The 14,721-nt window shown below is 46.0% G+C and overlaps 1 protein-coding gene across 2 annotated transcripts in view; it reads right to left on the bottom strand.

Annotated features, from left to right (window-relative positions):
• LOC115154990 (transcriptional activator GLI3) overlaps positions 1–14,721 on the bottom strand; it is a 186,725-nt gene that overhangs the window by 4,616 nt on the left and 167,388 nt on the right. For both annotated transcript variants that reach the window (XM_029701758.1, XM_029701765.1), the window contains exons 8-14: positions 12,900–13,119; positions 11,652–11,765; positions 10,269–10,409; positions 4,007–4,156; positions 2,945–3,109; positions 2,191–2,469; positions 281–695 (exon numbers count right to left, since the gene is read on the bottom strand). In XM_029701758.1, coding sequence (XP_029557618.1) covers positions 281–695; positions 2,191–2,469; positions 2,945–3,109; positions 4,007–4,156; positions 10,269–10,409; positions 11,652–11,765; positions 12,900–13,119 — 1,484 coding nt within the window. The remainder of the gene's footprint in view (positions 1–280; positions 696–2,190; positions 2,470–2,944; positions 3,110–4,006; positions 4,157–10,268; positions 10,410–11,651; positions 11,766–12,899; positions 13,120–14,721) is intronic.

The raw sequence follows: 14,721 nt of genomic DNA, 5'->3' as shown, positions 1-14,721 counted from the left end.
CGATCTGCCAGGGGGAAATTCAAGTAATCAAACTGAGATCTGCTGAGACATTTGGAGTTATTTTCACAACCCAATACTAGTGTCAATATTATTTTACATATCTAGTCGCCTTTACAGCGTCCAGGGACATTTAATATCGATATTGAATGCCCATGGAGTACAGCATGTAAAACACACTCCACTCCCTTACTAAGTCCCAGTAATGAAACACTATTATTCTTTGTGTATAGCCTCAGACGATCCAGATAGGGTGGTGGATATGAGCATGGTGGGTCCTTACCCTTCCCCAGGATGGCGGGCAGCGTGGCAGGTCCCTTGGGTGGCGGTGTGGGTGACAGGGGGACCAGCCTGGGCATGGGGGCTCCTCCTCCGTTCACCTGCTTCAGCCTCTCCATCTTCATGTGCTCCATCCATCTCATGGGTCGGCCCACACTTCTCCTCGCCTGCAGCGCCAACGTAGCCGCTGTGGCTGTGGACACAGTGGAGTCCATGATGGGGGCCCCACAGCCCCCTTCTAACTCCTCCAACAACTTCTCCTCCTCATCCTCCAGCTCCTCGTACTCTCCCAGTCCCTCGCCCAGTCCTAGTCCCACCCCTCCCCTCACAGCAAGCTGGACTCCACGGCTGGTATAGGCGCTGATGGGGGACTGGTCACTGCTGCATGTAGACTGACCGCCAGGGCTTGGCTGAGACGTCTGCCGGGGGGATAGGGGTGCGAGTATCAAGTAAGAGATGAAAACAGGTGGATAGGGAGGTGAAAAGAAAAGACGGGAGGGGAAGAATAGGAGGGCTCAATTATTATGGGACACATTAAAGAGATTTTTATATCTCTGTTTCCAGTATGAAGGAAGTTAGAGGTAGTTTCGTTAACGCTAGTTAGCAATTGCGCTAGAGCTGGTTTGCAACTTCCTCCACGCAGAGACATATAAATGGTATCCACGAGTTCTTCTGACTCTGGGAAAGAAGATAAAGGGCCTCCTTGCCAAAATCCCGAAGTATCACTTTAAGGACCATTTTATTTTATTAAAGGTCTGAGCCATGTGATCAAAACGCACAATGACACCATGTGATGCAGCTGCCTGGGACATGCTTTCCACAGGAGTAAACAATAACACAATGATTGATCATACTAACGCATTCCATCTGATCATGACCAAATACCACCTTCAAATCTACAGGCCACAGAACCATCGGAGGTTTGCATTCAACTGTCATTACAATATGTGTAAACACAGACAATCTTTCCCCCTTAGAGCCGTGGGTTTGTCCAATGTCTTTTCTTCTGTAAACCACGTGGACAAAGGATTATTTTCAGACTGACTAAGTAAGGGCTTACTCTAATTTACCTAAATGGAGTGAAGAGAAAAATTCTCAATTTTTTGGCATCATACAAAATTGCAAAGCAAGAATTTGTAGTTTGAATGGGCCTAGTCTCATCTCGGTTCCACCCAATGCATTTGGCTGCACAATAGAGCCCTAGGCATTGTTGGGCATTCTACACATAAACATTATTGGAAAAGGTTGGAAATGCAGTTAGTTCTGCCCCAAGGCATTTAACTTGCTTTGAGCAAATGTTACTCTCCAAAATAAAGAAAATGATTATAATCAAGAGAATTTCTCAATCCCAAGTGGCGACGACCACGGACAGCTTTGTAAAGATGGCTAATGAGCCAAATGCTGATGCCACATGGAAAGAGGAGATAAGGAAAACAGGCTACTGAATGGGCATTACAAGGTGAGTGAGAGACATACGTTTTTTTTTTTTTTACAAATGCAACATGGCAACATGTAGGGACACCTATCTCACCTGATTACCCACTGTCCATAGAGAGAGAGAGAGGGAAGAGTAATGCATGGAAAATTGGACAGAAGAAAACATTAATTCGTTATAGGGTTATTCGTAAGTGGTTTGAATACACACAAAACACACGTACTGTACACAGGTTTAAGTGAGCATCACGGTACATTACACAGTTAGAGTTAAAGTTAAAATAGCTGAAGCGTTGTTTCGAAGCTCCTGTATTAGGGTGACATTTCAGATAGAGCTGGGCTGTTACCCCCATAGAAATATAATTACTAGAATGGGCATCCACATTCAATTCTACGATCCGTGTTTGGTGGACCAGCGGGAGTAATTCTATTTCTATGGTTATCCCATTATGCATTGTTAGACCTCAGAGAGGGGCTCACCATGGGTTTCTCTGTCTTGATGGACTTGACCTGCAGACATTCATCCTGTTTCGAGGTAGAGTGGTTGTACTCCCTTTGGTCTGCGTACCCTCCCAGCTGCCCTGGTGTTAGGCCCTGTCCATTCCCCCCCTCCTGGGGCGGGGGTCGTGGGTAGGTGTCGCCGCGCTGCTTCTTGGTAACGTGCGCCTCGGGCCCGTGCACAGTCTTGACGTGCTTGCGTAGGGAGCTGGGGTCTGTGTAGCGCTTGGTACAGCCCGGGATCTTACACACGTAGGGTTTCTGGAACATAGAAATACATTATATTGTATTATTTTGTTAGTATAGAACATTATATTAGTACGCTGTTCTATTTAATTCAATGTTCTGGAAGGAGAGTAGATGGGGATGCTTCTGTTTCTAAATTTGTACATTTGAGTCATTTAGCAGACGCTTTAATCCAGAGCGATTTACAGCAGTAATTAGGGTTAAGTGCCTTGCTCATGGGCACATTGATGGATTTTTCACCTAGTCAGCTCAGGGATTCTAACGAGACACCTTTCGGTTACTGTCCCAAAGTTCTTAACCGCTAGGCTACCTGCCACTAAAGGCCTCCAGCATTGGACAGCATGCTGACATACAGTCAGTGATGTAGGTAAATTACCTGTCGCTGAGCTGTGTGTGTGTTTGTGTGCACGCGTATGTTTCCCTGCATTTGCGTGAGTGCATACATGTACTGTATGTGTGTGCGCGCGTGAGTGAACATGTGCGTTTGTACCTCGTTGGAGTGTGTGCGGTTCTGGTGCTTGGCTCTGTCTGAGGCGTTGGAGAAGGCCTTGTTGCAGCCCTCGTGTTCACAGACGTACGGCTTTTCTCCAGTGTGGGAGCGCAGGTGGGTCTTCAGGTTCTCCAGGCGAGAGTAGGCCTTGGGACAGCCCTCAAACTGCACAGAAGAAGAAGAAGAAGAATATACACACACATCAAACACAGCTCTGCGTCATCCTGGCAGACAACAATTACCGCCAAAATATTACTGACCTATGCAGAAATGTGACAGATTGTTGATTAAATGTAACCGTTTAACAATGACTCTCTCTTTATGTGTTGTATGTGTCGAACTGCTTTGCTTTATCTTGGCCAGGTCGCAGTTGCAAATGAGAACTAGCCTACCTGGTTAAATAAAGGTGAAATACATTTTAAAAATATATTCCTATTTCTAAGGCCATGTATGTAAAGTCAACTTTGTGGGAGTGTACAGCTCTACTACCCGACCCGAGCCGGACAGGCCCCAACATTATACATCGGGTTAGGGCCCGGGTAGGGCCTGTTTTTTCACAATTTTCAATAACTAGGGTATGGGCAGGGCTTGGATATCACTAAATTGATCACTAACATTTTGAAGCTGAGCCATTTGCGCGTGCTCTGCTGTGCAGTCAAATCTGAGTAAGATCATAACATGGCTTCAACCTCATCACAATAAGACAGGAGAGATTATTTCATAGAATATAATAATGTTCCTTGAGTTTTGTCGGAGTCTAGAGTGAAAAGTAACTGTCTCGTCATTGAGCAGAGTAGCCCAAGTCGAGCCATTTCTATGGATACTCAGAGACTCAGAGCATCATGAGCAGAGCGCATGCAGAGCAAGCTGCGAGCAGGGAGCGAGTGACAGAGAGGAGCAGCTAATGGATTTACTAAAGGAGGAAGTTATTTCTGATTTCAGGGAGGGCCGGCCTTACATTAGGCCTGGGGAGGGTACGGCCTGAACGCCGCGGGCCTGGGTAGGGCTCGGGCTAAAACATCAGGCCCGTGCAGGACTCTGGTGTTGTGGGAGTGTGCTTACGGTGCATCGGTGTGGTTTCTCCCCGGTGTGCCTGCGCATGTGGACCACCAGCATGTACTGGGCCTTGAAGGGTTTCTTCTCCCGTGAACACTCGTCCCAGCGACACACGAACTCCTTCTTCTCCCCGTGGATGTGGTCATTGTTAATGTGCTGAGAGAGGAAATGAGCAGAGGTCAATCACAGGTCAATCTGGATTTTGATTCAATTGATTCATCCATCATTGTTTTAACACTCATTTTCCCTCTCTCTCTCTACAGTTCCCATTGTTTCATATTCTCTCTCTCCATTTCCTTTTCTTCCATTTGTATTTAGTACTCTGAGGAATAAATGGGAGACTTGTGAGTCTCAGTGTCCGATCTGAACAGGCTTTTCAAATAAAACCCTGTCACTTCAAATCACATGGGGCTCCTGCTGACAGATGTGCTGCCGTGGCAACTTCCAATCTGAGGCTTAGGGGGGTGGGAGGAGGGGAGGGGAGAGGGAGGTGAGGGGATGGGGCATTTCAAAGCCTTTCAAATGCCATGGCTTTACAACTCCAGCAAATCATTATTCAGTATCGAGTGAGCATGCATTCTCCCCTGATTTCTCTGTCACTCTCACTCCCTCTCTCTCTGCCTTGCACACTGACCAGAAAAAGGGGTACAAGTGGTGGCAGTGGACGGTTGAAGGGGGATGAGAGAGGGGTAAAGAAAAAGAGAAGAAAAAAAGGCAGACATGGAATCCTTGGGGAAGAAGTCAACATCTGGCCCTCTCACAAAGACAACAGTGTTAGCGTGGTGGCCTCTGAAGGGCCTTTCCGAGAGCAATTTAAACCCAGGGAGACAGACACAATATCCTGAACAAAAGGAACCCGTCTTATTACATTCCTGAACAGAGATGGGGGAGAGAGACATTTGCCTTACGGGGAAAACAAAGAGAGAGAGAGAGAGGAACGGGAAAGAAAGACAGGGATAAATAGAGACATGACTTTGAGAGGTCTTAAATGTCTAGGAGAAACAAACGGTTGTTAGAGTATCTCTATATTTTAAAACCTCATTAGTGGAGGGAAATAGCTGAAGAGGAATTGAGAGGGTAATAGAATAATAATCATTTGGGGGGGGCGGTTTATATTTGTCCTGTTACACACAAGTGTGTCGTGGAAATGTGTTTCTTGCATATCCCAACTCCCCTTGAGACACCCACAGGGAGTGGGGTCACAGCCAGGGTCACCATTGCACAGCACCCCTGGAGCAATTAGGGCACAGCGACAGATTTTTTACCCTAACTGTTCCGGTATTCAAACCAGCAACCTTTCGGTTACTGGCCCAACTCTCTAACCTCGAGGCTACCTGCCGCCCCAAGAAAAGTGTGTGTGTGTATTTGTGTGCCTGCATGCCTGTTTGAACTGCTAGTGCGCCACTGGCCGTGCACCTCCAGACATGACGGTCCCCAGACAACAGCAGAATTATCCCCAGCCAGGAGCCCCTCCCCCCTGGCCAGTTAGTAACCCAACCTATTAGTCCAGCTTGGCCCTGACCAGGGCACCGTCACAGCCCTTTGTTCCCATCAGAAGAGGGGATGTACCCCCAAACAGACAGTATCCTATGAAGTCTGACCTTATTTCAAGAGAAAGACCCCCATGGGCCCTCAAGTCTCAGAACAATTGCACTTAACTAACCCCCTATGCAGTGGGAGCCAGGGGTGTCATACACCGCCCCTATGACAAAAGCAGTGCACTAAAACCGGCATCTCTTCGCCAGACAAGTGCACTTTCCTGCCCTGCTCTGCTCTCACAACTACATCAATACGTTAGCCAATGCAATCGTTCATTTCTGTCTCCAATTGACTATGTATCAACAAAGGCCCTCCATTCAATTCAATCTGACACGTTTTAATTTTGGTGATAAAAATAAAATTCAGAGAGGAAACGATTGGGAAGGTAAGATCGAGGGCTTTGGATGTTCGTTTACCTCAGATTGATCTTCCCTTCCCCATCACAACACGGAAAACTGCTCCTAGCTCCTCTCTTCCTTTTTTCCCTTCCGCCTCTGTGAGGGAATTCCTGTGGCAAGCCATCAGTCTGCGCCTCGCCGTTCGATATCCCCTGAGTGATAGGAGTGCCCCGGTGTTGCTGTGCTATGCTGTTGGCACACGCTCCCCTGTCCCCCCTCGTCCCTCCCACCAGCCCGTACAAATGACCAGGGGCCGCTGACGGTCGTGATACATGGGCCCCATGCTGACAGAGAGGGGCCCAAGCTAGAGATGACTCTAATGGTCATGATCTAATGGCAATTTGTAATGAATCAATAATCTCCATGCTGAGGGCAGGCAGGGTAGGCAGTGTTGGCCCCGGCGTAATGGACAAACAGGTGGTGATAGCAGTGTTGGCCCCGGCGTAATGGACAAACAGGTGGTGATAGCAGTGTTGGCCCCGGCGTAATGGACAAACAGGTGGTGATAGCAGTGTTGGCCCCGGCGTAATGGACAAACAGGTGGTGATAGCAGTGTTGGTGCCGCGTTAGCAGGTTATTCATTTTCACCCTGCCAGCTTATCGGCCAACATACTGTAAAAACGCCACCCAAATGGATTTAGGAGGGAGATGGGCGGAGGGAGGCATGCGCTGGATGGGGACACAGAGGCTGGCTGGGATGAGCACAGAGTGCATACACACATGCACACCCTACAGTACACATGCGCTTACAGGTATAGACTGACATTCCAATAATACAGTGTATAACACAGTGATATAACACAGTGATATACAAACACACACAATTTGATGTGAACTATTTGTATAGGACATGTAGCTACTACATACTAAAGGAAATGTTTTTTAGATTACTCTACACTTTTATGGATTTACACCCACATATAATAGTTACACATGCACATAAACACACTGACACCAGATACACAGAATCCCATCAATACTTAGCTACTTTCCTCAATTTTGCCCGACTTCAAAATCCCTCTACAGTGTCCCCTTATCAAGCACTTTCTGGTATATACACCTCATACATTAGAATGCAGGCGTGCATGAGAAGAAGGCCTGTTTACAAGGCAATTTCACTAAGCTGTGGGACCCGCAACACCGTTTAGCTTTATCAAACAGAGCCTAATAAATCATATGCTCTTTTGTGATGTCAATTGCTGAAGCGCTTTGTGTAAAGAAAAAAAAAAGGAGGGAAAAAGAGGCAAGGGAGGGAGGAAGATGAGGGGAAGGGGGGAGGGAGAGAGTGAGGGAGTGGAGAGGGGGGCTAGAATTTGTATGTGTAATTCAGCAGAGCCTTTTCATCTTTGAGTAAGATACTCCAGACAGATAAGGTGCCTAATCCTTCTCCTGATCAAAAAAATAATCTGCATTTTACCAATTAAAGGGCTGTGCCAGCAGGCAGGAGAGGGGGCCGCGTTCTGACTGAGCCCAACTTTATCTCCCCTCAACACCGAGGAGGCACCCAGGCCGCAAACACCGCCGTACAGCATGCTTGAATACTGGGGGAGCTAACGCTAACATCACGTAATCTCCATCTCCTTAGAACAAGGACATTACAGCTCCACCTGAGGAGATGACCCAGAATAGCACAGTGTCAAGGTGGGAGGGAGTGGAAGTTGACTGTGTGGATTGTGTGCACGTGCACACATATGTACACACATATGCACACACACAAACACCCTGTCTCAGGGTCACCCCATTTGAGACCCTTTCTGTACTCCCCCATCTTAGTCTCTGTAACATCTCTCCAAAGCCAGCCCAGTTCCAAACCCCCCCAAACATCTCAGACAGAGACATGAAATAATCCAGCACCAACGCCTTATCTTTAAAAGTGCTCCCTCGGAGAGGAGAGAAAATTAAAGAGATAGGGAGAGAGTGATGCCAAAAAAAGGTATTGGAGGTTGAGGGGGTGGAGGGAGGGAGGGTGATGTAGAGAGGCAGAGTTAAAATAAGTGATGGAGAGAGAGGGAAAAATTAATGAAATAAATACAGCAACCGAAAATTGACACCCGCCTCGCTTTTGCTGACTGGGAAGGCCAGATAAGTGAGCTAAAATGCGTAGATGCGATGTTTATCTTATCGGCGGCACCGAGAGCGCTTAAACGCGTATGATAAAGGAACGGCGCAGCACGTCATGGTGCGAGCGTGTTTGTAGAGTGTAAAAATATGCATCAGGAGCGAGGCAGGAGACGCTTTTGAACAAGGTAGAAAGCAATGAGGGTGGTGCACAGCGGCTTTTATTTCTAGAATTAGGCCATGCGAAAAACAAAAAAGGGATTTCTTTGTCTTCAGCTACGTAACCATCACTTTTTTTAACACTTCAAATAGTTAATCATTTACCTCACTTATTTCAAACAGCAGTTTCATTTAAAGTTTTTACCTAATATCAAAGACTATCGACAATGAACAATCGATAGAAAACAACCCATAAATGTATCAGAACTGAAAATGATGTTGCATGAACACTACCAATCAAAGCCAGACTGGAAGTATATTATAGTATTATATATTTTCTCAATTCAAGATGACAAGTTGAAAACAGGGGGGAGGGGATATCCCCGGCGTTGGATAAGAGACAATGTGGTCCAAATACTGTACTTATCCTATTACTGAGGGGGGTGGGGGTTGAGGAAGGGGTGGGGAGATAACAGGGTTCTCTCTCCGCTCACTGAATTAGAGGCGAACAGTTTTATTAGCATGTCCCTCCCCCTATCTGCATGCGTATATAGAGGCGAACAGTTTTATTAGCATGTCCCTCCCCCTATCTGCATGCGTATATAGAGGCGAACAGTTTTATTAGCATGTCCCTCCCCCTATCTGCATGCGTATATAGAGGCGAACAGTTTTATTAGCATGTCCCTCCCCCTATCTGCATGCGTATATAGAGGCGAACAGTTTTATTAGCATGTCCCTCCCCCTATCTGCATGCGTATATAGAGGCGAACAGTTTTATTAGCATGTCCCTCCCCCTATCTGCATGCGTATATAGAGGCGAACAGTTTTATTAGCATGTCCCTCCCCCTATCTGCATGGGAATATAAAATGAGTAATTAAAATACAACATTAAAAAAGTAAGGGGAAAAGACAATGAGGATGTGTTGATTCTTTTCTTCATGGAGAATATCTTGTGTGAACAAGCTCTTTCCCAGTATGATGCCCCTCCCCATCTCCCAGCCAAACTCCCCCTGTTCCTGGAAACGGGGGCAAGAAGTTGTCAAGATCCTCAACCTTTGAGCAGAGCCCTTCAAACGCGGGAGGCAGCCCATTCCGCGCCGAGGATATCAATTATAGATACGGGTTACTGCTGCGGCTGCGGATTGCAATGTCAGACGCCGGGATAGACAGCCGTGGAGAGCTGGGGATCTTTCTGATGTGTCCTGATCAGAATCAGAATCTGAATCACGTTTATTGTCCTACAATAGGAAAATCTTGGCACAGCTCACACATGAAATGGTGAGCTGTGTGAGCTCAGCTCCAGCTGTCATGTATTAAACATGAGGGTGAAGTAAAATCTCACCTCACAGTGGGCCAAGTGGTAAGTAGCACACAGCAGTGACAGGGGAGACCAGTCCAACGACAGCAGCAGAAGCCGTGGTAATAGTATCAGTGTAAGTGGCGTCCGTAGTGCTTGTGATACAGTATTACTGTAATATCATTAATAGTTGGGTTAAGAATAGGCCCTCAGGCTCTACCAGATGAGAGTCATCCATCTCCTGGGTAGAGGAGTTGTATGACAGAAGGGGGGGGGAGTATATTACAGCCAGTACGGTACAGACTTGTATACAGTATGGAAGAGTGTAAGGCTTAAGGCCTGATTGTGCAGGGCTCGTAGGTCGAGTCGGTGCCGGCCAAATCAGCCCAACAGCGACGTGCTCGGCAGCCTTTGAGCCCATTAACCATCGTCCCTGAAACCAATCTGGAATCCGGCAGGGGCATTACTCAACGCCTGTAGGCTGCAGCACACTCTGTACTGAACGCTGAACATGGTGATATACAGAAGAGACTGCTGTACCAGAGAGAGGGTGTTAGGGCTGGAGCCAGGCGTCCAGGAGCACTATAGGAGCCCCCAACTACTTGTTGGGGGATCCTAAAATAGACTCCTAAAGCTTGTTTCCTATTTATTGTGCTGTTATCTGCCCAGTATCTGCATTCTAAATGGACCATAAAGCTTTTGAACTTGAACTTGATAGAGGTAGAGGGAGTTTTGCGAAGCCAGACACAATAGTCATATTGTTTCTGCCTCCTGCAAATCGAGGCTACTTCCCCATAGTGTCCTGGTAGGTACTCACATGCACTAGCTGTTCCTGCGTGTCAAACTCCCGGTGGCAGCTCTCCCAGTGGCAGTTGGTCTCGTACACCACCTCTGGCTCCTGCTTGCTCTCGTCCTTGTCACCTTCCTCCTTCACCAGTGTCATCCCATCCGGATGGTCCTACAATACGGAAACCACAACACAATTACAGCAAGGACACAACACTGTCAGTGTTACAGAAATGGCCCAGCAGAGATCTGCAGAATATTAAATATTGTACAGTATATACAGTAAGTAAGCCCATATCAATTCAGAACGTATGGGTCCGTTTTTTTTTTTTTACTATGGTTAGGCAAAAGACAGTTAACATATGTTCACAACACACTTGACCGGTAACAAAGTCATATCACAACCAAAACGTTCTCTCCCCCTACTCTATCCTCCCCTAACCCAACAGACTGATTTAGTTACACTTTTCCACCGGTGTAATCGAGTGAATCTGGCCAATGTGGCCCTGTTCAGCACACAGGGAGTAGAACATCTGGGAGTCTGGGAGCGGAAATGTAGCGCTGAAAGCTCTGCTCTGGGTTGGCAGTTGATCTACGACAGGTCTGGGTCAGAGTATTTCAGGAATCTAACCCCTCTTCCTGCTCTAGCTTGCTCCATTAGTCTAGACATATTTTACTGTCACTGTTAGCATTACATGGCTGGGTAGCCTGGAGAGTACTGGAGACTAACAGGGGAGACCAGGGGTGTACAGGTGTTTCTCTCTAGGCAAAGTTGTGGTTTGTAAAAACCACCTCGGTCTACTGCTAGTACCTGCCTGCCATGGTGTTAGGAGAGTGTGTGAAGGAGGGGAACAGAGAGAAGAGGAGTTTCATTCACAGAATGTGGATCTCTCTACAGGCTTGCCTCCATTGTATGAGCACAGAGCCACTTTAAGAAGCATCATTCCAGACAAGCACACAGAGAGGCCTTTAGAAAACCTGCAATCTAATTTAAAAAAATGTTTCCATTCACTTAAGCATCTGATTAAAAGGAAAACAATTTCCTTCTGGTGCCTCCAAGATCAATGGGGCTTATCGTTTCAGAGACGGCAGCCTGAACAAGCAGCCGAATGAAACAGGCAAATAAATAAATAGTTTTACAATACATCACATAATTGGCCCCAAAGCTCTGCGTCTGAGAGAGTGACTGTGTGGTTATGTGTGTGCGTGCGTGCACACGTGTGTATGTGTTTTCTATGTGTGAACAGAATTGAACAGTACAAGCACCACATCCTATTCTATTGCTGCTGACGCAGTAAACCATCTCATCTTCTGATCTCATCTTTGAATACCATACACATACCCCTTTTCTAACACTAGATAAGAATGTCTGTTCATTGGACTATACGATAAATGCTGGCAAAGTTACATTTACCTGGCAACTTACGGCCCCTGAGTTGGGTAGCTCCTCATCCGGTTTGATCTTGGAGCGTTTGTGGTGCATGGGTTCCCCCGTGCTGCTCACCGCTGACTCACTGGTGGGTTTGGTCTGTGGGAACAACCACAATAAAATCACTTAGTTCAAAATGTATTCAACATACTACATGATAGAATGACCATAAAAGAAAATAAGATTTACATGCAGTTGTATGACGACATCCTGTATGATACTGTTCAAGGGATCTAGTTAATCCTACTACAAGGTAGCATAGTACAGCCTGTTATCTATTCATTCGAGGCCATTGAATAAGCCAATGATTCTATACAGCAGTTCCCTATCTGACCTCACCTTTGATAGACCTGACTCTGGCCTGACTGGTCCTGGCCTGAGAGCCAAAGGGGAGTTCCCTGTTACAAGGCAGGCGAGCCAGGAAAATAAATTAACTAGGAAAGCTGAACTGGCCTGGAAAAACAGGAGAGATTCCTTGGCTCAGATCTGTGCTACTGGCCTTCTCAGAATGTTTACTCAGGGGAATCTGGAATGTAATTCCCCCTTTAACAGTGGGGCACCTTGACACTCGAGCCACTGAGATCCTGCTTATAGACACAGTGAAACTGTATTTGTCCTATTTGGACTAGAAATATGAAATTGGTAAGGTAGTATATGATTCTGGTTGTTTCCTCAGAGCTGGAAAGAATTCTGAAATAGATTGAGAAGATACATTTACATAGTCAGTTCTCTACCTTGAATGAGAGATCTCATCCACCAACTACCTCATAGCTAGAAACAGCAGTGAGTGTGGATCTGTGTCATTAACATGCCACAAAGTAGCAAACTAAAATGCGAGCTTTAAATGCGAGCCCCCACATACAGTCGGAATGGAGAGACACTATGGAATTCATTCATTCCATCTATTCCCATTTTAATCCCTGTTTCCTCCTGTGTGATTAATGGTGTCAGTGGTGGGATCCTATGCTAACAAGTCCCTTGTTGTTTCTCATGTGAAAAAAACGATGTTCAAAAACGACGTTCCCAGTCGAAAATAACACATCCAGGGGACCGTAACTCCCATGAGGCCAGAGCGCAGAGGGGAGCCTGCTTCTACCTGTCTGAGCCTTGTATCTGTTTAGACTACCACGGAAGCAGCTAGCACGTGGCTAGCACATGGTAATGCTATCTATCTATTACCTGTGATGATGAATCGCAGAGGCTTCTGACGTGGAGGAGGGAGGAGTCTCTCACCTGTGAGGTGTCGTTAGAGATGACAGAGCGCTCTCTGGGTGTGAGGACAGGAGGAGGAATGCCAGGGATGGGCCGCTGGGTGGTGAAGACCGGGGAGGGGTGGATGAGCGGCGGACTGTGGCCGAACGCAGAACCCACCATCCCTGTTTGCCGACCAAGCAGCTGCTGGTGCATCTGAAGTGCCACGGGGTTCGGAGGGTAGGCAAAACTCAATGCCGGACTGGAGGGAAACAATATCACAATCAGTGTTAGGTAGACGAGAAAGGGTGAAACATAAAACAAGGTTTTGTGCAACAAGGCTTTGTGCAGACCCCCCCCCCCCCCCCATATTTATAAAGTTAACAATTAATGTACCACTATCAAACTACATTCTGATGTATTTGAGCGGCAAATGCAATGGCAACGAGGCAAAATAAATTGTTCTGGCTAGCTCCTCATCTGACAGGAGATGTGATGCTCTGGAAACACTGATTTTTATTTTATTTTATCTTTATTTAACTAGACAAGTCAGTTAAGAACAAATTATTATTTACAATGACGGCCTACCCCAGCCAAACCCTAACAACGCTGGGCCAATTGTGCACTGGCCTATGGGACTCCCAATCACGGCCAGTTGTGATACAGCCTGGAATTGAACCAGGGTCTGTAGTGATGCCTCTAGCACTGAGATGCCTTAGACCACTGCACCACTCGGGAGCCCACGGGGCCCAAGGCGAATCCCTGGCAAAGAATGTTCAGATTGTTAGCACTGTGCATTCATGCTTTGTCCCTTGACAGGCCGTCTTTGTAAATAAGAATTTGTTCTTAATTGACCTGCCTGGTAAAAGAAAAGTAAAAGAAAAATGTAAGGTTATACTTAGTTGCAAAATTCAGGTAATTTTCCAAAAGTTCCCAGGATTTCCAGAAATCCCTGTTGGCGGATTCTCAGAATCAGAAGGGAATAAGCAGTAAATCTGGGAAAATTTGGGGGAACCTTTTGCAACCCTAGTTATATTAACTCATCGCTCCACTGTAAAAACTCTATGACCCTGACAATGACAGAAAGACTGGGTTCTGTCAGAAATAAAGTACAATTATAACAAGCCTTTATTATAGCAACAGTATAATCATGCCTATATAACTACAACAGTCACTTCACATTGCATTGTCTGCTTGCTAGCTCTCCCCCACTGTGAAAGAACTAGATCATGGATACCCTTCCTTTCGCATAGATCTACATTGAGGTGAGAGTGTTTACATCAAATCCCATTTTATTTGTCACATGCACTGAATACAACTGGTGTAGACTTTACCTTGAAATGCTTTCTTTCTTACAATCCCTTCCCAACAATGCAAAGTTTAAAAATAAAAATAGTAACACAATGTGCCAGTACCAGATCAATGTGCAAAGGTCGAAGATATCATAAGGTGAATGCACCAATTTGTAAGTCGCTCTGAATAAGAGCGTCTGCTAAATGACGTAAATGTAAATGTATTTGAGGTAGATATGTACATGACGGCAGGGTAAAGTGACTAAGCATCAGGATTATAATAAGACTAAAATAAAGAACAGAGTAGCAGCAGCAAATGATGAGTGTAAATGTGTGTGTGTGTGTAATGTGTATGTAGGTATGTGTGTTTGTGTTGTGTTGGTCTGCGTGTGTGTCTTATGTGTGTGGGTTTTGTGCGGGAGAGTCAATGTAATGTGTGTGAGTGTGTATATGGTTTGTATATATAGTCTAGTGAGTGAGTATATGTTGTGTATATATAGTCTAGTGAGTGTGTATATGTTGTGTATATGGTTTGTATATATAGTCTAGTGAGAGTGTATATGGTTTGTATA

Source organism: Salmo trutta, chromosome 2 (assembly GCF_901001165.1).
Source record: "Salmo trutta chromosome 2, fSalTru1.1, whole genome shotgun sequence".
Lineage (NCBI taxonomy): Eukaryota > Metazoa > Chordata > Actinopteri > Salmoniformes > Salmonidae > Salmo > Salmo trutta.
This window is presented reverse-complemented; position numbering and strand designations above follow the sequence as displayed.